The sequence below is a fragment of the Plasmodium coatneyi genome, chromosome 12 (assembly GCF_001680005.1).
Source record: "Plasmodium coatneyi strain Hackeri chromosome 12, complete sequence".
Classification (NCBI taxonomy): Eukaryota; Apicomplexa; class Aconoidasida; order Haemosporida; family Plasmodiidae; genus Plasmodium; species Plasmodium coatneyi.
Window position 1 is genome coordinate 1836606 of NC_033567.1, and position 27066 is coordinate 1863671.

Sequence of the window (27066 nt, forward strand, 5' to 3'; positions counted from 1 at the left end):
CCATCCCTTTAAGAAACGCACAATGGGACAACAAACTGCTTTCGCACAAAGGCTTTAATGCATAAAATGAAAAAATAAAATAAGGCTGACGGGATTACTGAAAAGGCGGCACAAATAAATAGGCATTTTTTTTGACAATCGGAGGAAGCCATTAAACGGCTTTCGAAGCTCTTCTCACACGCTTCTCGCTCCTTTCTTACGCTTTTCCTGGGTAAAATGCATTTTTCACCCGAAGGTATTTTTCCCCTCAAATGAGCTTCCGCAGAGGTTCCCCTTACCCTTCTTTTCCTCTTCGCGAGAGAAAAATACATAAACATCTGCATACGCGCACGTGCAAGCTCGAGCGCATAAGCATATATATATATAGGGATAGTAAAAATATTGGGTTAACCTTTTTTGCCAAATTTGAAAATGGAAAAAAGGATAATGGGGATGGGGGAAACAAACAATTTAAAAAATTATAAAAAGGGGAAAAACAATTATTTCAAAATGCACAGAAGGAGAAACGAAACACATTTGTCATAATTTAAGCGGCACATGAGGGATGCGTTACATATCCTTCCAGCGCACTGCGATTTTAATTACCGTTTCAAGTGTTGGAACAATTTTTTTCAGCCATCTCGCGGAAAGTTTTTCCCATGGGAAGAAGAAAAATTCATCGCCGTGCGGATCAAACGTTGCAAGCATCAATGCAAATACATGTGCATACGTATAACATGTATGTCCCTCTGCACAGCTCCGGACCATTTCTCCATTTAAGTACGCCTTATGCATATTTCCCTTCAAATGGAGGATGGTGATATACAATTGTGCCAACCCTGCATAGGCAGAGGAACAACAGCCGCATAATCGCACATTAACATTTCCACAAAAAAAAAAAAAAAAAAAAGCAAAAAAATGAATAAGAGAAAAGAGAAAATGATAACCAGGGTTCAATCTAAGAAGCGGTTTCGAACAAACGTTTTAAAGACGCCTTTTGCCTATGTGACAACATATGTAAACAGAACTGCATAATGTAGTAGCACATTGGCTTGGCTTCACTTGGACTGGATTTTTTTTTTTTTTTTTCCTTCCACAATGCAGCTATTATATGTAGGCATATCCGCTCCATGCATGTAAAAAAATTTGTTATACCGCTAACCATGCTAACCCACTTGCATTTTTAAAATTATCACTACTTTGACATGCCGGGATCCCCCACCCAAGTGAGCGTTTTCCCCAGCCGTTTCCTCCAATGAGCAGTCTTTCCAGACTTAAATCACGCATTTGCAAACCAGCAGCTCGGAAAAAGTTACACATTTTTTGCGACGAACAGAGTTACGCTGATAATTTGACTCGTCTGTACATATACAATCAGCTGGACGGAAAAAACACAAACGAGAAAAACGCATATAGAGAAAATGTAAATAAATATGTGGGGAAAGTATCAGCACATTTAAAAATTAACAAAGGGAATGGTAACATCCTATTTTCCGTTCCCACCTTTTTGGACATTTTTTTCTTTAATTATTTCAAACTTAATCACAAGGCGAAATTAGTTTTTCTGTACAGCGTGCTCAACATTAAGACGGAAGAAAAAGCTCAATTCCGTCTGAAGAAGGAACAAAATGAAAAAAAAAAAAAAAAAATTTTAACACACTTGTGCGAAATTCTTGTAAACTCCGACACGAACTATGTACAGGAAATACGTCTAAAGTATATAAACAAATTTTATCAGTCAAATGATAGGGAAAAAAGACACCTAACCAATCAGCAGCAAAAGGTTAATTGTAACCCCCACGCCATTATCCCTCTAAGTAACAGAAAAACCTTCATACAGGACATACTAAATCAAACACAGAATTTAAAAGATTTGTCAATACTTATTTGCATTATAAGAAAAGCATCTTCCTTCCACACGTTCGATTGCTCCAAAATTTTAGACGCCCTGTTGAGAAAGCTTTATTCACATATTAACAATTTTTCCGTGGCAGTACAACCCAACTGTGCACGTAGTGTGAGGCACTGCGCGTCCTTAACCCTAACCGATCAGAATAAAATAGAACAGACCAAAACGGTAAAAATACGGGACCTTCTTTATTCCTTCTACCAACTTGTCTACCTCCAGCGGGGCCCGAAAATCCAGATTATTTTTTTAAGAATTCTGGCCATCCTTGGGAAAAATTACGCATACCTTGGGAAGGACGGCCAAGGCGCTTGGGGGAAAGCAGCGAACGAATTCCATGCGAACCCTACGACTTCCACCCACTCCCCTGTGCAAAACCTCTTCCTCTGTAACAAAGACATCGAGCAACTCTTCTTCCTCCTCAGTAAGAATGCCCACCTGAACGGCCACTTTATCCACCCCCTAGTTATGCACTTCTATGTGAAACTGTTCGGCCTGAACCCCGCAGTAACCTACTTTAGCAAATTAATTAAACAAAACGGTGAAGCAAGTTGTGCCTTCTGTCCCATTTCTATGTTCCCAAAGAGCTCCCCATCCTACCTCAATTTTTTAAAAAAAACGGATGTGAAAAATTATTTCCACACGTTCTACCAAGCGCTATGCATCAAATATTTGTTAAAAAGAAAAATAAAATTCCCTGATCATCTGAGCAGCTTTGACCATATTGCATGCTCAGGTGTGACCCACGCACCTCATCTGAGCCATGTTCTGCTTTACCAAAATATAATTAACAAAATAATCACCAAGTCCTTTTATCTTTATCAAGCGAAAGTCAATCCAAAGGGTAAATACACTCACAAATGGCTGCACACAACTACAAACAGTGCACGTCAAAAATATGGAAATAATTACATATATCACTTTACCAATTGTAAGTTTTTTCATTTAACATACGTCAGAGCAATAATTCGAGGAAGAAAAAGCGGGAAGCATTTCGGAAAATGTGCACCACGTGGTCTGCGTGGAAAGGAGGCGACGCAGAAATTATCAACCCAAGCAGTACCTTTGAAGTGGTACCCGCAAAGGGAAGGTTCCGCGTGACTATTATGCACAATTTTGACCTCCCAAATATTTGTACTTTATTTGTTCACTTGTTGGGCAGTGTATCTTATTCCCAGCATGCCTATATTTGCACGCATATTTTTCATCCAAAAAAGACCACCCTCTCACAACTTCTTCGTTTGATCCGCGTCGAATTAAATAGACAAACACAATTAACCATTTATTGTTTATAGTTTATTCGTTATACATTATTGTGCGCCTGGTGTATGGCCACAAAACCGCACAAGCGTCATTAAAAAAAATGGAAACAACATGGTGTTGAAAAAAGGGGCTACATTGCAACGATTTAATAAAATGTGCCCTTCTCAAATGATATTTGTGCTGTAATCACAAACAAAATGAAAAAAAAAAAAAAAAAAAAAAAAGCAAACAAATACGTTAAAAAAGAGAGTAACATAGTAACGGCAAAGCCAATTGCGCAGAATGCCGCAACCGTGCAGAGGCAGTTACTCCTGTGTGCAAAAAGACGCCCATTTAGCTCTTCAGAAAATCCGCGATGTCTTTTAAATTCTGATAATACTTCATATAATTTTGCGTGTTCACAAAGCCCTGTTCAGGTGGGAAAAAAAAAAGGGGGAAAAATGATTGAATGGAACGGGAGGTAAAAGAGGATCAAGTACGAAAAAGCAAAACGGAGCAACGCTCTTCACGCGCAGAACACTCCCATTTGTCACTCTCCCAGGGTAAAACTTTACACAAAGTAACTGCTTGGCCGCTTGGCCACTTTGCCAATTTGTTAGTCTCTCCTTTTGTACCCTTCTCAAGATGTTCAGCTCGTCCAACACTTTGGGATCCCTCGTTGTGGCAATCCACTTATTTACGTCTGCAAAAAAGGGGGGAAAAAATACAATTATGTATATGCACAAAATGGGCGAAAAAAAAGCAGTGATCATCCTTCAACGGCGCAAAAATATGCTCCTCTCATTTGCTGGCGCAACTTACGGAAAAAGCAAAAGAAAAACTCAAACATTAAAATGTGAATTACGAATCTTTTTCTGAAAAAGTTTAACACTTTGATGGTGTCCTCGATGGAAAATGTTCGACATGCGGGGATCATAACTTTGTGCTTGGAGAAGTAGTCCAACAGGGACAGCGTTGCGTCACAGCTGCACATTCGGGGTAAAGGGAATTAACAAAATGGGGTGAAAAAGCACAACATGTGAAGGTTACGAATGAATAGAAACTGCCGCACATATGTAAGAAGGCTTCTTTTTTTCCCTTGCTTCCTCCTTTTAGGGGTCTATTTCGAAGCATCCTCCAACAAAGCTTTATTACTTGTGCTTTATCACGAACATGAGGGCATCATGATATTTGAAGTTCTTTATAAGGTTGTTTACTTCTGGGCTAGTGAAAAATTGAACCGTCTCCTAAAATGGGGGTAGAGCATTTAAAATGGGAAGTTGTGTTAACATACGGGGGGAGTAAATTCATGGAATTTGCAACAGGGTGGTTTTGTCTATCTGCCAGCCGCTGCGGATGTTTTATTTTGCTTTATTCGTTCCCGCGTCAACTTTTCATCGCTCGCTTACCGGAATATCCACCAGAGGGCCCCTCTCCTTTCGCTTCTGTTTTTTCTGCTTCCCCTTCTCGTTGTACACCTCGATAAGCCATCTGCCATTCCTGCGTGGGGGGTGAAGAAATGAGCGTTCCGTTCCTTAGTAGGTCCGCTTGTTTTCACACGAAGCGGCAGAAAAAGGCTTCCACTATACACACACACACACACACGCACGCACGAAATTGCCCACATAAACATCCCCATGGCAAACTTACATTTCTCCCAGGGCTAGTACTCCATTCGAAAAGTCAACCGATTTAGGGGGACTCAAAAAATTAGCAATGCTCACGACTTTTATTTTCTGCAAAAAGGAGGCAAATTAAAATAAAATAAAATGATTCCCATGGATTAACATTTTGCACACATATGTTTCTTTCATAATAAGTAATGACGAATGAAAAACATAAATACATGGTCCATGCACCTACCTCCTTGCCCTTGTAGAAGGGATCCACGAAATATACAGACAAATCCAAACTGGCCGCCACAAGGTAATCCTTAAAGTTACCCAAGTAGAAACAAGTCTTCGTGGAAATTGTCACATTTTTCACAAATTCAAGATCCTCCAATTTGTAAAATTTAATTACATTCTTCACAGATAAAACGATGTAATTATTTTGAAAAATATTTAAACAGTCAATTGGTTCGTCTAACTCTATCTGGTTGACCTTCTTCTTCAAACTTATGTTATACAAATACACATAACCATCATAGCTGCAGCTGATTAAATGGGGATCATCGCCTCCTCCACTTCTATCAAACGTATGCAAACAAATATTCGTTACACTATCAATGTGGTAATTTAAGGTACGCTCACAGACGCCTTCCCATATGTTCCATATTTTTATAGTAAAATCTCGAGAACAAGAATATAAAGTTTGAAAATTGGAACTAAAAATTAAGTCATTAATTGCTGATTTATGTCCACGCAGAATTTTTATTCTTCCAAAGCAAAACATTCCTACCAGATCTATGGTCCCATTTTCTAACCCAACTGCTAGCATTTCATCATCTCGGAACTTCAGTTTACTAATACCGCCCTGACACTGGTACTTCTTACCTAAGCTTTCTCCCGTTATGCTGTTCAGGATGACCTAACGGACGTGGCAGGTGCACAACGCAGGGGGGGAAAAAAGTAAAACGTAAAACATGCGTAAAAAGACGCTCAATCGGTAAAGTGATAAAATATGTATAGAAATATAATTTTGTGTCTCCTCCTCTCACAACATGGATGTACAGATACGCTCAAATGTGCAGTCTCATCAGCGTTCGCTTCAACCATAACGGGGTGTTGATACGGTGATATGGTCATATGGTGGTATGCACGTCCACCCCGCTTTTTTGTTTCCCTCTTCTGTGAAGATGGCCACGGCAAATGCTCCTACTGGCAGCACCGCGTAGGACCTCCCCTCACAACTCTCCCACTATGCCTTACCACATTGCTGCAACCAATCGCAATGAACTTGTTACAAATGCTTATCGACTTGACACATCCCTTGTCAGTTCCGGAGCTCAAGACTTTAAAGTCGAATAGGAAATTATTGCTTTCCTTGGTCTTTCTTTTCTTATGGGTCAATATTACTGGCTGGAAGTACGACATTTTTTCTTTGGTATAGCTTCTAGAGGTATCCTATTTTTTTAAAAAAAATGGGACACCGTAGCGTAAATTTTGGGGAGGCAAATTTACAAACAGTGGCTTCTTTGGTTACCTGTCCTTGCGCTCATTTTCAGCATTCACTAAGTATGCATACAGATCTTTACGAATAATAGGAATATATGTTTTTGTATAAAGGCGAATGAATCAAAACTTGGATTGGTCAACAAACGCCCGCTTCGCTTGTTCTCTCTCACGATGACTTTCTTCTTCCGTTCCCTTTAGCAAAATATCTAACCACAATCGGTAAAGGCAACCAGCGAGAAAATATAAATATATACGCTTCTACATGTAAAAGGCGGCCCATGCGGGAACTGAACATTACGCCAAAAATGCCACAACAACGTCAATAAATTATATTTATAAAACGCGCAATGTATGCATCTTCAAACGATTCTACTGCAAAAACAAAACCAATGGTTGGCAATATTTAAAAAAAATTGTGGCGTCCGGTCCGCGGGAATTTTTTTCGTAACCCTTTTTTTTTTTTTTCTACAAAGGCGAAATATTCATTCATGAATTTATTTTTTTTTTTTTGTCATAAAAAAAAGGAGAAACATTTATACCCATTTTGCACTTTTTGTCGTTTTCCTGTTTTCGAAAATCTTTGCAAATGTACATGCCTTACGTGTGCCGAAGCATATGTAATATGTTATATGTTTTTTCTTCTGCGTGAATTTTTCTTCCCGCCATCGTTGTGCGTTTTTCCACCTGGGCCTGCAGCTGTGACGGCACACTATTTGTGCGAACGCACAGTTGGAAAGACTACATTTATTCATATGTTTACTTTTATTTTATTTTATTTTTTTTTTTTATGATATAGAAAAAAGGGGTAGGCTTTTTGTCGAATAAATGTTTCTTCCCCGTTTTATTGTCCTCTCGCCGAAGTGGGTACCATAAGTTATACAAGTACCATTATTTTTCGTATTCATATTTTTGATCATGACGTGAAAGCGGAACTTGCATAATAACCTCCCCTTAACCCTTCTTCTACCTTTTTACAATATATTTGCCCCACTTTTGCGTTGTAGCAGCGCCCATGCAGCTGTGCATATACTCCTCCATGTTACACTCACACATACGATAAGGCGTGCATACAGAAACAGCTGCTCATATCGTAGTGAATGATAATAAGCCGTTTTGGTGTTGTCCTATCTACGAAGAGTGGGCCATATCATTTTTGCAACGTTGGACAGGTCGTAAAGTGGACCAAGTCGTACTCCGTGGGGTGAGTGCAGAAAGAGGAAGACACTTCCTGCCCATCCGCATGCTGTTCGATCATTTTGCACATGTGTGAATAATACTTGTGTGCCAGTCTGTACATCTATATGCCCGTACGGTGGAAGTCCTTTTCCGCTTCCCGCCCGCCAAGCACATGCATCCAGCCGTAAGGACCAAAAAATCACACCTCTGAAATATGCAAAGTTACAAGTGCTTCAGGAAAAATGCACGCCTACCACAACAATTTTCTTGTCAACATGTTTCAACTTTAAACAAAAAAAAACGCCTCATCAGTTGCGAAGAGGAGAAAAGAACCCGCAAAATAGCAGAGCACCTTTACGCTACGTTCGTAGCTAGCAATCACACTAATCACAACTGTAAAAAAAACGCACAAAATGAACCGAATACGAGCTCCTTAGAAAGAATCATCTCCTCCTATTTGTTACGTAAAATAAAAAAAATAAAAAAAGCGCACAACTCGACGGGTTCTGAAGTAGCTAAGGAGAGTACTCCCTTGGTCCGTGGGCTACCTGCAAGTGGAAGCAACACTGCTGCCGCACCGCATTGTCTCCACCGTAGGTTTTACCACCCTCAGAGGTATCTCCCAAAAAATGGGTCAACCTTTAAGCGCATGCAGCACCATTTTAGCCACACACATAGCAACCGAAGGGGAGGAATTCCCCAGAATAGTAGCCCCCCCCATGCAGCCAACCGGAACACAACAGATGGTAAAAATGAAGAGCATCGTGGGGAAGTTGTTCACCCCAGGAAATACGCCAGCTGCAATGGTGTGGTGCATCCGGCGTATTACCCCCTCCAAAGGGGGATTACAAACAAGTGTCTACACCAATATGTTCCCCTGAAATGGTTTGGAACGAACGTGGGGAAGGGGAAACAAGGGGAACAACCCTCTTCCGGGGATAAAGCCGAGAAGGAGGGGATCGAATCTGAATGGGGCACCTACAGGAACGATCACACTACCAGTACCAGTTCCACCCGGGAACACCCAGACGCACCCCAGGAAGAATACGAAAAGCTAAAAGTAAAAGAACTGGAGAATATATTGAACAACCTCGAAAAAATAAACGAAAACAAAAACAGCAAAATAAATATCAACATAAAAATCTTAGTGTACGTTTTTAAAAATTTTATATACAAAAATAAAGAGTTGAAAATGAAGATTTTTTTTTCCTTCATTTTTTTGCTATGTTCCAAAATATCCATTATCTATACGCCAATTCTGTTATCCTCCTTTATTGAGAATGTAAATTTGGAAAAGAGTCTAAGTCCCCCCATGGATGGATCGCTATTATCGAACAATTCAAGTGTAATGATTCTTCTGGCCTATGTCCTTTCACGTGTCCTATCTTCAAGCTTAAACGAATTGAGAAACAGCGTCTTCAACACGATAAGTCAGAGAATTTCTACCTATGTGAGTAAATTATTTTTTTATAAAATTCACAACTTAAACCTGAGTTATATACTTTCCAAAAAGAATGGAGAGCTGTCCTTCATTTTTAATAGGGGCTGTAAAAGCATCACCAACCTGCTCAACGTGTTGGTATTTCAAATTATTCCCATAATTATCGAATTTCTTTTATATCTCTACATATTAACGTACAAAATACACTACAGCGTTTCCCTCGTTACCTGTTTTAATATGCTTCTTTACGTCGTCTTCACAACCCTAGTGACGAAAAGAAGAACCATTATTAGGAAATTTATGAACAAGTCAGAACAAAACACGTTTAATATTTTTTTAGATTCAATCCAAAATGTCGAACAAGTAAAATATTACACAAACGAAATGCACGAATTAAAAAAATTTATAAAAGAACAAAAGAAATATGAAAGGGAAGCCATCAATGTGCAGAAATCTTTATCCCTCCTAAATTTTGGGCAGCAAATTATCCTAAATTTTAACCTTTTCCTGTGCCTTTACTTAACCTATATAAACATCGCTAATGATGTTTTCCCCTTCAGTTACCTCATCCTCGTGAACACACTTCTGTTTCAGCTAGCTATGCCCCTGAACATGTTTGGTACCATCTACCGAGAAACAAAACTAAGCCTTGTCGACATAGAATGCATGATCAAAATTCTTGTCAAAAAAATTCAGTCGCCAGATTATTCCAGCAAATTAGAAATACAAACGGGAAACATCAAATTTGAAAACGTCTCGTTTAAGTACCCCCCCATGGAGGAAAATAAAGACGCGGAGCTTCGAACAAGTGGGGGAACCAACCAGGATGATAAACCTCCAAAAAGCATATCCAAATTATCTCGACTATTTAAAACCGTGAGAGATAAGTTTTTCTTCCCAAAAAATTGGCTCAACCCAGGGAAGCAGGAACAGCCAATTCCCCCCATGAGCGACGAAATAAAGAACAACCTAAAAAACGCACTTAGGGAGAACGTCCAAACGGGACCCCTCACCTCGACGAGTGAATCTAAAAGCAACACCAATCAAAAAGAAAATAACTACATCTTCCAAAATTTCACCTGTAACATTGATGACGGAGAAAAGGTAGCCATCATAGGGAAAAGCGGACTGGGAAAAAGCACCCTCATAAAATTGCTACTCAAATTTTACGATATAAACAGTGGAAATATATACATTGATAATAAGAATATCGAAAACATTAATCTGTATACATTGCGAAAAAACATAAGTGTAGTTCCGCAAGACACCATCCTTTTCAACAACACCATTTCCTACAACATAAAGTATGGCAACTTTCAATGCACAGATAAACAAATGATTGATGCTTGTGTACAGTCCGAATTGCATGAAAAAATTCTACAAATGGATAATCAGTATGATACTCTTGTTGGGGAAAGAGGTACCAAATTATCCATTGGAGAGAAACAAAGAATTTGCATAGCTAGATGCTTTTTAAAAAATTCAAAAATTATCGTCCTTGATGAACATGCAAGCAATTTGGACAATGAAAATAAAAAATCCATAGAAAAAGCGCTACATAAATTATGCCTCGGAAAAACCACCTTTATTATTACACACGTGATGGAAAATCTGAGCACCATGGATAAAATTATTTTCTTCAGTGGGAATAATATCCTCGTTGGAAATCACAACGAGTTGATGACTGCAAATCCTTCCTACCGGGAGTTCTTTAACTCAAAGAATAATCAGCCGCTGTGATAGGTGCGCGTGGACAAGCTGTACCACGCTTTGCAAAGAAAACGTTTATGTTTCCCACTTGAGCACATTCAACGAGTTAGCTCGTCCTTGTTTACCCTCATCGATACTGTCCAAATTTTAACAATTTTTAAGTACCTACACCCATTTCTCATTTGCTTCGTACTTTTTTTTTGCCCATTTTTTTTTTCCCAAAAATTTTGACCTATTCTTTTGTTCCCAATTTTTTGGGGGTGGAGGGGAAGGATGAAGGGGAAAATCATATTTTTGTGAACGAACACTCCCTCAAGAAAAGTGCATAACACCCTATTCAACACAAAACCAGTTCACACATTTTTTTTGCTGAACTTCTTTTGCCAAGACTTTTTGGCAACATTTTTTGCACATTTTTTTTCACCTCATTTTTTTCACGACAATTCGTTCTGCCCATTTTTTTGTGTTAAAACTTATTGGTGATGTGTGTGCAATTTGTTTTCTTCTTTTTTTTCTTCTTTTTTTTCTTCTTTTTTTTCTTCTTTTTTTTCTTCTTTTTTTTCTTCTTTTTTTTTTTCTTTTTTTTTTTTTTTTGTATGTATTCGTATGCCACGCGAACACATGCGGCATGCAACAGCGCGGAATCGGAAGGACGAACACGCAAGTGGGGGAACGTGGGTCAAATGAAGAAATGCACAAATGGACAATTGGACAACTGCGCAAATGGGCAAATGGGCAAATGCACAAATGCAGAAATGGATAAATTGACAAATGGACAAAAACGTACAAATTCAAGAGTAGAAAAATCGCGGATGTGTAGAACAGAAGCTGACCGTCTATAGTGGCAGCGAAAATTGCTTCGGCAGCAGCAAGGGAGGCAACTTTGGAGAAGCGGCGGAAAAAAAAAGAAATAAGTAAAAAATGTACAAATATATATATACATAATATAATGTGTACATATCCGAAGTGCGAACAACACTTTTATAATGGTTATATGTGTAGTGATCCCTTGCGCGTGAAAAAATGCACACCCCCTTCGATGAAATTAATTTTTCTGTGAATGCCCCCCCATTTTATGTATATATTTTTTTTAATAATATACTGTGTGCGTGTTCCATAGACATTTTTAACGGGTTCGCTTTTTGCCCCCCCTCACAGTATGTGTAAAGGCGTGGTATTACATGTGCGAGGCGGGACGAGGAAGAAAAAAACATATACACGTAGTAATACATGAAAGAGAAGACTTTCTATGATTTTTTTTTTTTTTTTCTGTTATTTAATTTGTTCAATAAAATATCAAGTTACTTATTTTACATAAAGAGATATTTTTACCTAAATGATGTACAAAAATTGGGGGGAACCACACACAGACGGGTCAGATTTTCCCCTAGCCGTTGCACAAAACAACCTACGGGGAATTTTTCGCCTGAATTTTTTCCTTGCCCAGTTGTAGAGCGAATTGCCCCTCATTTGGTAACTACCCTGTTTTGCTTAAAATGATTCGCAAAGAAAAAATAGAAAACTACTGGAAAAAAAAAAAATTTAAATAAATTTTAAAAAAATGCAAGAGGGATGATTATTACGTCCCGGATCGACACGCCACCCTGATACAAAGATCACACTTGCTTTTACGCAGCAGAACAGGCGTCGTCAAAATTGAAAAAAAGGGAAAAATGTAATTTAGAAGGATATGCCAGATGAGGGCGACCTATGCAGTGATGTGCAGAGGGTATGTGCCAAGGAGGGAAGGAAGGAAAGGAGGGTCTAAGGAGGGAACGAAGGAACGGTCTAAGGAAGGGATCTAAGGAGGAAGAAAGAGTATAAGGAGCAGAAAGAAAGGGAGGGTCTAAGGAAGGAAGAAAGGGAAGGAGGTCTAAGAAAGGAGGGTCTAAGGAAGGAAGAAAGGGAAGGAGGTCTAAGAAAGGAGGGTCTAAGGAAGGTATGATCTAAGGAGGGAATGTGTAAGGAAGGAGTATCTAAGAAAGGAAGGAAAGAAAGGAATAAGAAGTAAAAGAAGGAATGAATGGAAAAAAAAGAAGGAATAAGAAGGAAAAAAGGAATAAGATAGAATAAAAAAGGAGGAAAGAAGGAATGAAGGAAGGGTCTAAGGAGGAGGGAAGGAAAAGGAGGCCTAAGGAAGGAAGTGTCTAAGGAGGAGGAAGGATCTATGGAAGGTCTAAGGAAAGAAGGAAAAAAAAGGAGACGAAAGAGGAAGAACAACCTTCTCTCCTCCGTCCTTCCTATGTACATTGCATTCTTTCTGAAAGAAGAGTGAAGAAGAAGGACGTACCCACGTTTCTTTTTTTCTTCTTTTTCATAACATTCTTCTTTTTTTCCCTTAATATTTTTTTTTTTCTTTAATTTTTTTTCTTAACGTCCTTCCCTTTTATTTATATAAGAAAAGGGTGACGGAGAAACCTTCCTTCCCTACCCTTTCCTTATATGCACTACCATTCTTTCATTAAAAAAAGAAAGAAGGGAAGGGAGAAGACGAGAGGAAGCAATCTTCCTTCTCCTCCCCTCTCTTTCTTCCTATATACACTTCTTACAATTTACAATTCCTCAAAGTGTAAAAAAAAAAAAAAAACCAAAAAGGAAAAGTAGAAAAAAAGAAAGAAAGAGTAGAATGATGATGATAGAAATGCCTATTTTTTTTTTTTCTTTTTCTTCTTCTTTTAAGGAGACAATATATAAAAAGAAAAAAAGAGATTAGAAAACTTTCTTTTCTCTAGAGAACTTCTTTTTTCCTTTTGGAGGAAGGAATAAAACAAAGAAAGAAAGCAAAAAAAAAAAAAAAGAAAAAGTGTAAAATGATGATGATAGGTACCTCTTCTTTTTTTCTTATTTCCTTTTGTTCTTCTTGTTTTGAGAAGAAAAATGTATAAAAGAAAAAGAGATTAGAAGACTTTTTCCTTTAGAGAATTTTTTCTTTTAAAAAACAAAGAATGGAAGAAAAAGAAAGAGAGTAGAATGGTAGGATAGGTTCCTTCGTCCTTTTTTTTTTTTAAATAAGAAGAATGCAGCATATGTAAGGAAAGGGTGCGGAAAGAGAAGGAAGGAATGTATCTCCCTCTATTTTTTTTAAAGAGAAAAAAGGAATTACTCACCTTCCTTTTTTAATTTTTTGCTTTTTTTTTTTTTTTAGAATAGATAGAGAAGAGAAAGGGGAAAAAGAAAAAAAAAAAAAAAATTAGAGAGAAAAAAGGGAAGGAAAGGTAGGTTATTTTCCCCTCCTTTTTCTTCTTTTTCTTTTTTGCAGAAGTGAAGTGGTGTACAGGAAAAGGGGGGAATAAGGAAGGTTGCATGCGCAGAATTTTTCTGTTTTTGTTTTTTTTTTTAGGAAGGCAAAAGGAAAGAATAAAAATGTAATGAGAAAGAACAAAAAAAAAAAAAAAGAAACAGAATGAAGAGGAGAAAAGGAAGAAAATTAATAGAAGAAATAGGAGAATAATTAATGGAATAAGAAGAAAAAGGAAGATGTAGGTGGAGGGAAAATAAAAATTTCAAAAGAAAAAAAAGAGGGAAGTAAAACTGGGAATAAAAAGAACCATAAAAGGGGAAAAAGGACGAATGTGAAATTTGGAAGATTATAGAGAAGGAAATGGAAGGACAGAAGAATAGATTCGTATGAGGAAATATTTCTGTAGGGTTGTGGATATGATAAATTGTGGTATTCACCTACCAAAGAATAAGTCTAAATGTAATAGGGAAAGTTGGAAAAGTATTTAAGGCTTAAATTATAACAATAAGTATATCATCATGACGAAGGGCATAAGGGATTTTATTAAGTTCCAGTTGGAACAACAGAGGAAACATGGACCGGGTGCCGCTAGTGTAAGGATGGAGATATACTGGAAATGAGTCTTGTGAAATATAAGTTGTATATATACATTGGGGGGAAGTTGCTATAGTGTATAGTGTGCATAGAATGAATGCATGTTTAAATTCTTTTTTATTTATCCTTGATAGAATCAATTATGGACAAACCTGAAACTCATGTTGGAAGCAATTCCAGATTATTTGAAGGTGGAAGATCGTAGTGTGCAGGATTGGTGCAATAGGGATTTCGCAGGAATTATACTGGAACAGAGCCTTAGGGAGAATGAATGGGATCCAACCTTATGTAAAATGTTAAGTAAATTACTACTATGGATGAATGGTCGAAATCAAGATGGGAAGAAGCAGAAAATGGGGATGGGAACAAGTGAAGGAGAAGAAATGGAATTGATGTTCCGCTGTATTGCAGGAAATGTAGTAATTTGGGCCATGTTTGACAATCATTGTTTATTAAAAATGATGCTGAACTATACAACACAGGCAGTAGATGGAATATTAAAAGGGTTTTATCAAGCAGGCGAAGATAGGAAGTGTGGGAATCATAATTTTAGCCAATTAAAAGTCGGTACACAATTATTAGGTACTTTAGTCAAAGAGTGGGTAGATACAAATAAAAATATATTAAGTGGTTACACCACTGTGAAAAGGGACGAGGATAGTGTATGTAAGGAGAAAGATGGAAGAAAAGAGGAGAGTGCTGATGGGGGTAAGATGAAGGAGTTCTTAGGGTATGAGAAAGAGATGGTCGAGGAGATGAAAGAAGTAGTTACGAAAGGGCCACTTTTGGATGAGAAAAATGCGAAGGAAATAATTAAGAAAGTAGAAGATGGTGTATTAAAAAACGATTCAGAATTAGGAGGGGAGGTTGAGAAGAAAGTTCAGGAAGCGAAGAAGGCACCACTAGCAGCACCCAAGACAGGTAAGTAATATTATTAAAAATGTTACTAAAAGTATTATATAAGAGAAGGAACGAGAAAAGAAAAAATTTAAAGAATTTAAAGAAGAAAAATAAAAAACTAAAAGGGAAGAATCAGTAAGTTTGTGAAGGGAAGAGTGTAGAAGGAGACGATGAGGAGAAAGGAAGGTTGTTAAGGTGGGGTGGGTGATGGGGATGCGACTTCGCTATCCTTACGAAGGAGGGATATAAAGAACGAAAGAATGAAAAAGGAAAGAAAGAGAAGAAATAAATAAATGGATAAGGGCAATTAAAGAGTAGATGAAAAAATGATAGAAGAAGGATGTAAGGAAAAGTGTGAAAAAGTGAAGAAAATATTTCAAAGGATGTAGAAAGTAGTAAGGTGGAAGGTGGAAGAAGATGGAGGAAAGAATTTACTCCTTCACTACTCATCATTCATACACACCTTGCCACTCCTTCCTTCACCCCCTCACTCGTTTTTACTGTCTTCTTTTTTAGGTATTGAGTGTACAGATAAGGATACATCCTTATGTGTTCGTGCCAAATGTGTAACAGGAAAATGGTTAACAAACAGACCTAGACGAGGACCAGTAAGAAACAATAATGTTCATTATTTTTTGGAGTATTATAATTAATAGTATTTTTTATATATAGTAAAGGGAAAAGGAATGAACATAAGTCTTTTATATATATTGAGCTTATATATATGTTCTTTCCGTTCTTCCATCGTGCAGGAAGTAATGTGGGGGCCAGGTGATATAGGGGCAGATTTAAAGAAACTGTCTAATGCTATGACCACTAATAGTGAATCTATGGGGGATGAATGTCAAGACTTTGCGGGGAAGATTAGTACAAATAATAGTGCTCATAAAAAGGCATGTGAATACATTGTTAAAGGTTTAAGACATACATACAAAATTGAGAAAGAAAGAGAGGAGAATGCCGAAGATAACCAATTATTTAAGAGAACAATGTCATGCGCTTTATTGAATGCCTACGCTGATCTCCTTCAAGAGAAAGCAAAGGACACATGCCCCATCACAGATCAAAATATAAAAGATATGTTTAGTAAAGGGAATGAAAAGAAGGAAGATTGGTGCAAAGAGGGGGGTGGCGATTGTGTTGAATGTAGAAGGGATAAGACCTATGAAAGCTGCATGATAGGGGATAGTAAAAATCAAACCAATGTAAAGAGCAAAGTAAATCAAATGCTCAACGAGGACCAAGGAATACAGAAAACTCTATCTACTATAGATATTTTATGTAAGGAGAATGAAAAAACCAGCATCTGCCCATAAGAACGTGCAAAAAGTGGCACCATAAACCAATGTTCCAGCAAGCACCACACTACCACCACTGTGTACGATCACATTCAACTACTACTCATTCCTCCATCGTGTAATCCTCATTCTTCCCTTTCTTTATAGGTAAAGACTGCAGCAAGGAAACTGGATTATGTGCTCGCGTAGATTGCGTAACAAAGAAATGGGGTGTACACAAAGGAAAGAGTCCAACCTGGGTAAGTGAAGAATATTGTTCATTAGAATAAGAGGACACTTTTGTGAGTGTTGCATTTTTGTACAAAACGGATATACGGGGGAAGAAAATAGACGCACATATAATAATTATATAGGGGGGGTGAACATAATAATTATGGGGGGATAGACATAATTGTAGGGTGGACGTAATTATAGGGGGGTAGACATAATTATAGGGGGTGGACATCATAATAATTATATAGGGGGGAGGTGCACATATATTTACGTAGCATATATTTGTTTCTTTTCCCTCCCTCCCTTTCTTTCTATGAACAGGAAAACATGCAGAAGGACATCGAGCGGAGGGCCAAAGATATGTTTGAACATATATTTAAGAATAGCAAAAATATGGAACCTTATTGCAGTAAACTTTCAAATGAAGATAGTAGAATAGTCACGGACCCAGAGATAAAAGCATGCCATTACATTACTGCAGGATTAAAACATATGTACGAAATTCAAGATGATAAGAAGGATAAGGTGGATGAGAAAAGGAAGGCTAAAGACGATAGAATATTTAAACAAACTATGGAGTGCCTTTTATTAAATGCTTATGCAGATGAATTGAGAAAGCATGTTACATCTCCCTGTGAGGTCAGTGAGCAAACAATAAAACAAGCATTTAATAGAGGGAATGGGCAAATTACGAAATGGTGTAAGGAAGGGCCGAGTAATTGTATTAGGTGTGAATGGGATGCAGAATATAAAAATTGCCAAATAGGCAAAAGCGGAGAAGAAGAAGAACAACAAGTAGGGCCTAAGTTGCATAATCTGCTCAGTCAGAATAAAGAAAAAGAAAATTTAGATCAAGGTATAAGTTCCATAAAGAACTTATGTGATCGTGCACAATGTGCAATAACACAAAGGACCAGAGACAGAAGAACAGAGGGCACAGCGAACTGGGAGGTTTGGAAAGGATTCATACTTTGGCATCAAAGTCTAATTTTATATAGAATTGAAATTGGACGAATATAAATTTCCACGGAAAGAATGGAAATATTTTTCATATAAGTACTGTTCATACTTACGTGTTCCTTCCTTCTTTTTTTCATTGTATGTGCAGAATCAAATTTGGGATACAGACGTCAAGAATAGACTGATAGAACTATCTAAGGCTATGGCCCAAGGAAATGGAATCGACGCAAGTTTATGTGAACAAATTCCGGATGGAAATAATGCAACTCCAGGGTCTCATAAAAAGGCATGCCAATACATCACTAAAGGTTTACAGCATATTTATGGTATTGGGGTGGATAACAAGGACAAACCTGATCACAAAGAGAATAATCGAATATTTAAACAAACCATGACCTGTCTAGCATTAAACGTATTCGCAAATGAAATACTGGGTGAAAAATGTTCTATCCAGAAAGAAGAAATAAAAAAAGCGTTTGAGGCCGGTGGAAGTCCTTATAACCAATTGTGCCCTAAAGGTAGTATGTGTGAAAAATGTGAGTGGGACGAATGTGCAGATTTTATAATTGTAGGGCAGGGCAAACGGCCAAAAATAAAAGGGGAACTCGAAAAGAATAAAGACATAAACCAAATTCTAGAGAAAATCTGTCCAAAAGACGAACCACAAGCTGCGGCTAAACCAGCGGCCACTAAACCAGCACCATCAGCACCTGAAGGCAGGAATGACAGTTCAGCAGGGGAGGATATTCCACCAGCACCAGGACCAGTTTCCCAGGAACCACAGCAAGTAGCAAAGAAAACAGAGGAAAGTCCAGGTAAGACGGAACTTGACGATATCTGCGACGATGGGACAACACAGGACCCACATTCAAACTCAGGGTCTGATCCTAATTCGCGTATTCAAATTCAAAAGGGCCGCTATACTATGCCTGGGCAACCTTCCTGTGAGGAGCTGAAAAAAATTATGCGCAATGAGTCAACCTCAACTTCCACTCCTACTAATTCAGATGCAGGGACAGGTACTACAAACGTTCAGGATGATAAGTTAAATGGTCAAAAAGATCCAGAACATCAAGTTGGTGGTGGTGGTACTGGTTTAGGGAGTGGTAGTGCTGATGCAGGTGATGCTGTCAGTACTGGTCTTCTAGGTGATCCAAGTGTTGGTACAGTTCCTCAGGGTGGTAGTGCTGGTGTACTGGGTGGCTTGGTACCTGGTGCTCGTGGTGTCGTACCTGCTGTTCCAGATGTAGGTGGTGTCCCAGGTCAACGGGATAGTTCCCCTGCTCAGGGTCCAGCTGGTCCCCCAGGTAGTGCATCTAGTCCAGGTGGTGCTGGTGGTGAGGGGGGTGGTTCCAGCGGTAACCAAAATACTGGTAGTCCAAGACCAGGGTCAACACCACTATCACCAACATCACCAGGACCAGCAAAAGCATCATTAACAAAGACAAGGATAGGAAGATTACCATCCCCCCCTACGAAGGTGGGGCATGGTTGGAAGGAAGGGGTCGCCCCCTTCCTCCCTTACCTTCCTTCAGTTCCTATTATAATGGGTCTTTCTGCTATGAGTTATTTCCTTTGCAAGGTAAAAAAAAAAAATATTATTTTTAGAAGGAAAAAAAAAAAAAAAAAAAAAAAAGAAAAGAGAAAAAAAGAAAAAAAGAAAAAAAGAAAAAAGAAAAAAAGAAAAAAAGAAAAAAGAAAAAAAGAAAAAAAGAAAAAAAGAAATAAAAATAAAAAAATTAAATAAAAAAAAATAAAGATGAATGAATGAGTGGATAAGGGTGTGGGATTTCGCATTTTAGAGCGTGTGTGTGTAGGATTTCACATTTTAGGGGTCTATGTGTAGGATTTCGCATTTTGGGGTGTATGTAGGATTTTGCATTTTAGGGGTGTGTGTTTGTAGGGTTTCGCATTTTAGGGTGTAGGATTTCGGATTTAAAGGTGTGTGTAAGATTTCACACTTAGGTTAAAAGTAGTACTTATTGTTCTTTAAAATAACACACTTACCCCTCTTTGAGAACATTTGTTCGTTTTTTTTTTTTTTAGTATTTTTTCCTCCGTAAAAGAAGAAAACGTTACAGAAGAGGTTATGAAGGATCTGGTACATCTTTGCAGGAACAAATTATCCAACACGTAGAAGAGGATGGTCCACATGAATATACCTTAGTAAAGGAACGACATCCACCAAGATCTGCTCCAACAAGAACAAAGAGCCCCCCAAAACGGGCTGCTGGTCACCGCATGATTATTGATATCCATTTAGAAGTCTTAGACGAATGTCAAGAAGGGGACAGCAAACTGGTCCAACAGGACTTTTTTGAAATTTTGGTTCAAGAATTAATGGGAAATGAGTTCATAAAGGAAGACTCTTTTCCTAAGGAAGTTGTCTTCAAGGAAGATGTTCCTAAGGAACAGATTCAATGTTCAGATTCCGGATTTAGGGAGGAAGACTTTGTTCATAAGGAAGATGTTCCTATGGAAGATGTTCCTAAGGAACAGATTCAATGTTCAGATTCCAGATTTAGGGAGGAAGACTCTGTTCATAAGGAAGATGTTCCTGAGGAACAGGTTCCAAGTTCAGATTCGGGGTTTAGGAAAGGAAGACTTTGTTCCTAAGGAACAGGTTCAAAGTTCAGATTCCGTTTTTATGATGTAGTAAATATTTTATTTCTATTAAAAACAATAGGATATTATTTACGTATAAATAATTTTTTTCTCATGGAATAGAACCCCGTGAGAGACATGCAAATATTAGAAAATGTTAATGTAGGAAATATTCATATATAAAATACTTATGTAGAAAATATAGATGCAGAACCTATTAAATTGATTTGTTCAATGAACACACACATCTCTCTGGAATTTTTTTTTCATTAGGGTTGCTAACACATTAGGAATGGAACGAATTTCAGGGGGGGATGCCTCTTTTTTTTTTTTTTTTTTTTTCTCTTCATTTGATTTATATATGCGTGTGTGTGATTTTGTCCACATGTATATATGTGAGAAACCGCGTAAAAAAATTTTTTTTGTTATATGGGGGTGTTTTTCTCCTTTTTTTTATATTGTGGGAAAATGTTGATGTTTTTGTGTAATTAATATAAGGGAAAAAATTTTTTTTTCCCACTTAATTCTGACTTGTTGGGAAATTTTTTTATTGAACAACTAAAATGTTCATCTATTTTGCTACAAATTTTTGTCTTTGTAATTTTTTTCGTTTTTTTTTTCTTTTAAAAATATATAAATACTTTGTTAATGAGGTCAGCACTTTTTCTTTTATTCCTTTTCGTGCCCTTCGTTGGGAGTATCTTCCGTTCATGCAGTTATGCATACATACAATTGAAAGAAAAAAAACAGAAAATAATGCAAAGGGGCGTACATGGGTCACTTGCACACGCGAATATAATGAACGAACACCTATATTACGGAATTTACCGTGCGCGATGTTCACACGCAGATTTGCTCGCTACCGATTTTTGATAGGCCCCCCCTTCTTAAAATAATGTGTAATTTACTCTTACGACTGCCCGATGCGGGTGGAGGGTGGTAAAACTGTTGAACAATTGGAAAACGCTTCAGTGGGGAAGGAAAAAAAAAAATAAAAACAAAAAAAAAAAAAAAAAAGGAAAACAGTCAAATGAGTCCACGTATGAGCAGACGGGTTAGCAAAAAGGCATCTGGGAAAACGCAAACATTGTTTGGCAGGCAAACCAACAAACAGCTCGGCGCGACAGTCACGCCACGTAAAAAAGAAAACTTGATGTAGTTTCTTCTTTTCCGATTTGTCTCTCTTTCTACCTACTACACTTCCACGTTAAGAGGATCGCTGCATCGTTATAACTTTCCCTTGGAAATGTTCAGATTCCCAAACTTCTTATGATACGGCATGAGGGAGCTCCTCGAAACGACATCCACATTTTTCAGTGTGTACAAATAAAATTCTACATTCTCAAATGAGTAAAAAGTGATACACCCCAAGCCCTGTATATGTATGTCGTAACTACCACTGTCCCGGTCGACACACGGATTGGTAATATTAAAATAGCAATCTTTAAAATTGTTCAGTTGGTCAAATCTTTCTACTGAAAATGGGGGGTAAAGAAACCCGGTGCTGATCTTCTCCCTTAAAAAGGTCCTTGCGTCTTTGGAAAAGTTTTTCCTTTTTATGATGGGAATTTTTTCGGACATAAAAAAAGACATAATGGCGTAATACTTTTTAATATTTAAAATGTGAATGTATACAAGTCCGCCGATAAAAATGTAATCGTTTTTATTTATGTATATGGATCGCACTTTCTTTTTCAACTTTGTGCACACCACGTATTTCATTTCATCAAAGTTCAGACAAGAGAGAAGGGACTGGCTTGAAATAATTCCTGGGGTGTCGTTAATGGTTATATGTTTGCTTAACTTTATTTGTATATTTTTCAAAGTTGTTCCTGGAATGATGCTGTTGCTAATTTGAAAATTTCGGTTATCCTTCTTTTTTACATTTTTCAGTAGGTAATTAATGAGGGAGGATTTCCCGCTGTTGGCATTTCCCACGATGTAAATGTTCACGTTTTTGAGGATGAATCTCTTCCTCTTGTTTGACACTTCTCCCTCCGGCGGGGCCAGTTCGCCCAGATCGTCACCCTTAACCCGGTCAAGGTTAACCTCGTCCTCATCATCATAATCATCATCGTCATCTTCATCATCCTCTTCATCATCTTCATCCTCAGCGTCCACTTGGTCACCCTTTACTTTGCCCTTGTTAGCCTCCCCCATTTTAGACTCCCCCTTGTTATCATCGCCCCGCCGCTTCCGCTTCTTGCGCACAACCCTACTCCTCATATAAACCGTGTAAATGAGCTTCTTCACGTTGTAACCCGTCTTGGCGCTCACCAAAAAAATATTCCGAAAGAGAACATTTATCTTGTTACTTCGCAAAAAATTGTACACATAATTCTTCACCGTGAATTCTTTATACTCAGGTAAAAGGTCAACCTTATTTATGCAAAAAAAAAAACCTTCACTCTTACCCTTATTATCCGAATGCATTTTATATAAAAAAAATAAATTTTTCAAATTTGAATAAACGTACAAGTCTAAAATGTCTACAATGTAAATTATAAAACATCTTTTCTTGAAAATATTTATTACGTATTTTTCGAAATCCTGGGCACTAATTTCATTATTATTTGTGTAATTAATTATCATGCTGTCCTTTATGTCATTTTTGTATTTTAAATTGAAGCATCGTTCGCATAAGTAGGATTTCTCTTCCGTCGTTTCCGCTGCTTCTGGTTTGTCCGTCTTGTTCTGTATGATATTGCTACCTTTTCCCTGTGTGTTATCCCATTCGGCAGATTGGACCCCCTCAGAGACGCCTTTTCCATCCTCAGAATTGTCACCCTTCCCCAACTGAACAACCTTGCTCATGGCTTCCCCCCTCAGTTTGTGAAACTCCCCCAGCAGCTGCTCCTTGCGGTTCAGTTCCTTTGGTTCGCCCCCCAACTGGTCAATCAGCTTGCTGCCCAACTGATCTATCAGCTTATCCTCCCCTTGGCCAGTCAGAATTCCATCCTCCCCATCCCCCTCGTAAATATCCCGCAGTATCTCCCTCCTGTCAAAGCCCTCATCCCTGCTGACCACCCTGTCGTACACATGTCTTTTCAAAAAACCAAACTTCTTCTCGTCAGACGACTGAAAGGGTATTCCACACCCCACGCACATGTCCCTACTCAACTTCACTTCCACCCTCATGCTTTTAAAAAAGTCATCTATCTTTTTCTTTTCCTCGTCTTCCTTCTGGTCCTTCTTTCCTACATGTTCTTGCGTATCCACTCCTCCTCTCTCATCAAGCCGATCTAACCGATTTGCTTCCTCATTTAAGTTCTTCCCCTGTAGTATGTCTTTAATTTTCCTTTCGATTTCTTTATCATCTAAATCGCTCAGTTCTGTTTCATCTGCCTGGTCACTCTCCGACACTTCGCCCTCCTCCCCGACTGCCTGTTGTTTCCCCTTGGACTTCCCCTTCAATTGGCCCTTCAGCTGCTTAAACGCTTCTTCATAGTTTACCACGCTTATATTTTTTTTTACACTTTCTTGTGCTTTTTCTAAACTTAAAAAGTCGTTTACTTGCTTCTGCCTTTCCAGCATTTTTTCCAAATAATTTTTGCTTTTCTCATGGTTCCTATTTTGTTGCCGTTTTAGTTGTTCTTCCACTTTGTTGGTCACTTCGCCTTCCCCACGTACCTCCATAATCTTGTCTATATTTTCAAAGCGCAGCAAATCTTTATCCATTTCGTCGCTAAAAGGGTCATCCCCCTCCATATCAGTGCTCACCAAATCAGCTTCACCGAGGTGTTTTTTTTTTTTCTTCTTCTTCTTTCCTTCTTTTCTTTCCTTTTTTTTCGAACTTTCCTCGGCACTTGCCTTTGCATCAAGGGGAAGCGCTCTCTCTATGGATGGTGGCAGACGGGTGATCCCCTTTCTTCCTTGCGGTTCGAAAATGTTTCTCTCCCTAACGGTCCGCAAGGCACTTCCCCTCCTGTTACTGCCTGAAAAGCTATCATAATGGCAAAACAATTTAAAATTCCTTTCTCCTCCTTTGAGTCCACCACCGCTGTTTAGAAAAATCGTATGGTACCTACTCTCCACAATACACCTGTGCACAATTCTGTTAAAGTTGAAGAACTCGTCTTCCTCGTCGAACGTGTAATTTTTTAAAAACTCCTCACCCGACACGAAGGACAGTTCTTCCTTTATTCTGTTCAAGCGACTCAGTATGCTTACACTTAAGTTCGAATTGTCGCACCGCATCTTTTTTATTAAATCCTCATAGCCGTTAATTTCTTTCCTATTGTTGATGAACAGTTTGGCCTTAAAAGAAATATAGTCGTTGTTTGAAAAGTCTCCTCCCAGCAAGTCATAAATATTTCCATTTGTCTTATCATCCTTCGCGTGTACCACTTGTCTGTACTGCTCGCTATCGATTAGTACGTCATCCGTCTTGTCATCCGTCTGACCATCCCCCACAACGTAATTGCGAAAAAAGTTTAATTTCATTTTTGCACTTTGCATATTCTCTCCACCTTTTTTTTCCTCCTGCTGCACCCCACACATGTGCCTCACTTCCACCTTGTTCAACTCGTAGCAGTGTAAGTCTTCTTCCCATACCTTCAGGTAGCCATACAGCAGAGGGTAAGCATCAATTTCGCTCACCCCCTTTTGCGCCACAACTGAGTTATTCATTTCCCTAATGAGGCTCTGCTTTCGTGCAAAACGTTTCTTGTACGGCATCTCATACAGTTCCTCAAAATTTACATCTTCCAGTAGTTGCTTGAAAGGGCCTCCTCTGATCAAGTCGCTGTCGGATGAAACCTCCCCACCGATGACACGACTGCACATTTTTTTTAATCCTTCTCCTACATCATGTGGTGATTTCGTTCCCACCTTCTGGTACGCTATAACACCTATGTCCGTCCTAAATTGGCACTCATACTTATTATCGTACACGAATTTTATCAGGACAATACTCCCCTGGGGATCCCCCCCTGCGTCGACAGTTGCATCTTCCACCGACGCGTCACCCTTTGTCTCCATCTCTGCTTCCTTCCCTATCAACGCGTAGGAAATTCCATTCAGGAATTCCACACCACCCCTTTTCGCACTTCCCCCCTGTTGGTTGTGTTCCTCTTTCCCATCGAATTCTTCCTGCCTCCGCTCATACCCTTCCCCCGAGAAATTTTTGTGTCCTCCGTCTCCATCGTTTTCACTCCCCCTGTTTGTACTTCCAGCGGAATCTTCAACTCCAGGGTCACCGCCCCTGTCGATACTGCCCCCACTGCTGCTATCCCCGTCTGGGGTATCCCCATCTGGTGGGTCCATGTCCGGTCCGTCCCCCAGATCAATCCCCAAATGATCTTCATCCATTCCTCCACTATTTTTCACCCCGTTGATAACGCTGCCATTTTTCCTGTTCTTTTTTTTTTTCTTTTTCGTTGCCCCCCCTGAGGGTACCTCCCCGTCGTACAGAATATTTTCCACCTCTTTCACTCCCTTGCTCTCCTCCAAGTTACCCAGACCATCCATATATTCGTCAAAAGACATGGAGCTATTCCTCACATGAACTTTTTTCTTCCGCAAATTTTTTTCCTCGTGTTCGACAAACTTCTGTAGTTCCATCACGTTTGCTTTTTCTTGGCACTTATCAAACAGGGCCTCATTTAGCTTATCGTAAATTTTCTGTATATCTATCTTATTCTTTATAAAAACTTTTTCAAATGTTTTTTTTCCAAAAAAAAGATCGATATAAGGTTCTATATGCTTAATTTCCATTGTATTGTATTCCATCATTTTTATGTACTCGTCCAATTTTTCATTTTCTTCCTTTGTGTTCTTATTGTCGATATTTATGTTGACTTCTTCCTCCGTTTCTTCGTATAGGCTTCCATTTAGGGATCCTCCTAAATTAACTTGGCCTAGATTATTCTCTCCCCCACCAGTGTCATTGAGGATGCCTTTCCCCTTGAACTTCCTCCTGTTAAATTCCTTCTTCTCCTTTTTCCTCTTCTTCTTAACCTCCTCATTCACGTCATACTCAAAGTTCACCAGTTTTAGGATATTCATAAGGCTATAGTCAAAGGGGTACTCAAAATCCTCGGTCTTTTTTTCCTCCTTTATTTTTAAAAACTCTATAACTATGTTTGTGCAGATGCAGGCTAAGATGGAGATCAGCTCGCTCTTCTTCAGCCGGCTCCGTTCGTCGAAATTTTCTTTAAAAGCCTTTTCAAAGCTGTCAGAGAAGAGTTTGCTTATGCGTCTTCTGCGTGTGCAGTCACCTCCATCGAGGTTGCTCAGATGGGTGTCACCACCGACCATTCCACCAACCGTTACAACGCCACTGTTCCCCCCCCGTGGAAAAAGGACCGCCCCCCCATTTGACTTAAAAAAACACCTTGTAGAAGAACAGCCCCCCTTTGTCCTAACCCACCTGTGCACACCCCTCCTCCCGGCTGCACATATTCTCTCGGGAAAATAAAACACACCCCTTTTTCTGTTGCGCTGTAATTTCACCACCTTCTTCTCGTCATTCTTGCTAAAATCTTTTATGTGCGAATTCACGAAGAACACATTTCCAAAATATTTATTCTTTAAAATGTAGGAATGACATTTTGTGCAGGTGATGAAAACATGAACGAGGAAAAATACAGCTGACTTCAAAAACATTTTTCTCTTCCTCTCTGTGCAGACGAATTTTCACCAAGGGGGAAAAAAAAAAACATACGAACAGGAGCCGGTTGCCTTTT

The 27066-nt window shown here is 38.7% G+C and overlaps 5 protein-coding genes across 5 annotated transcripts; 3 read left to right on the forward strand and 2 right to left on the reverse strand.

Annotated features, from left to right (window-relative positions):
• Positions 1–1234: 1234 nt before the first annotated feature.
• Positions 1235–2986, forward strand: PCOAH_00040640 (Uncharacterized protein; the record flags this gene model as incomplete). The annotated part of the gene is made up of 1 exon (XM_020060852.1): positions 1235–2986. The coding sequence occupies one exon, from the start codon at positions 1235–1237 to the stop codon at positions 2984–2986; it is 1752 nt and encodes a 583-aa protein (XP_019916748.1).
• Positions 2987–3184: 198 nt separating this feature from the next.
• On the reverse strand, positions 3185–6162 carry PCOAH_00040650 (Uncharacterized protein; the record flags this gene model as incomplete). Its single annotated transcript, XM_020060853.1, has 8 exons — positions 3185–3556; positions 3763–3830; positions 3950–4113; positions 4283–4374; positions 4537–4627; positions 4778–4863; positions 4991–5656; positions 5998–6162. The coding sequence occupies 8 exons, from the start codon at positions 6160–6162 to the stop codon at positions 3482–3484; spliced, it is 1407 nt and encodes a 468-aa protein (XP_019917040.1).
• A 1471-nt stretch (positions 6163–7633) lies between these two features.
• On the forward strand, positions 7634–10600 carry PCOAH_00040660 (Uncharacterized protein; the record flags this gene model as incomplete). Its single annotated transcript, XM_020060854.1, has 1 exon — positions 7634–10600. One exon carries the CDS (start codon positions 7634–7636, stop codon positions 10598–10600), a length of 2967 nt encoding a protein of 988 aa, XP_019916161.1.
• Positions 10601–15631: 5031 nt separating this feature from the next.
• On the forward strand, positions 15632–20392 carry PCOAH_00040670 (SICA antigen; the record flags this gene model as incomplete). Its single annotated transcript, XM_020060855.1, has 10 exons — positions 15632–15647; positions 15822–15913; positions 16058–16586; positions 16751–16842; positions 17138–17767; positions 17925–18591; positions 18784–19165; positions 19195–19256; positions 19312–19358; positions 19823–20392. 10 exons carry the CDS (start codon positions 15632–15634, stop codon positions 20390–20392), a joined length of 3087 nt encoding a protein of 1028 aa, XP_019916449.1.
• A 1215-nt stretch (positions 20393–21607) lies between these two features.
• PCOAH_00040680 (Uncharacterized protein) lies at positions 21608–26986 on the reverse strand (the record flags this gene model as incomplete). The annotated part of the gene is made up of 1 exon (XM_020060856.1): positions 21608–26986. One exon carries the CDS (start codon positions 26984–26986, stop codon positions 21608–21610), a length of 5379 nt encoding a protein of 1792 aa, XP_019916306.1.
• Between the last annotated feature and the right edge of the window lie 80 nt (positions 26987–27066).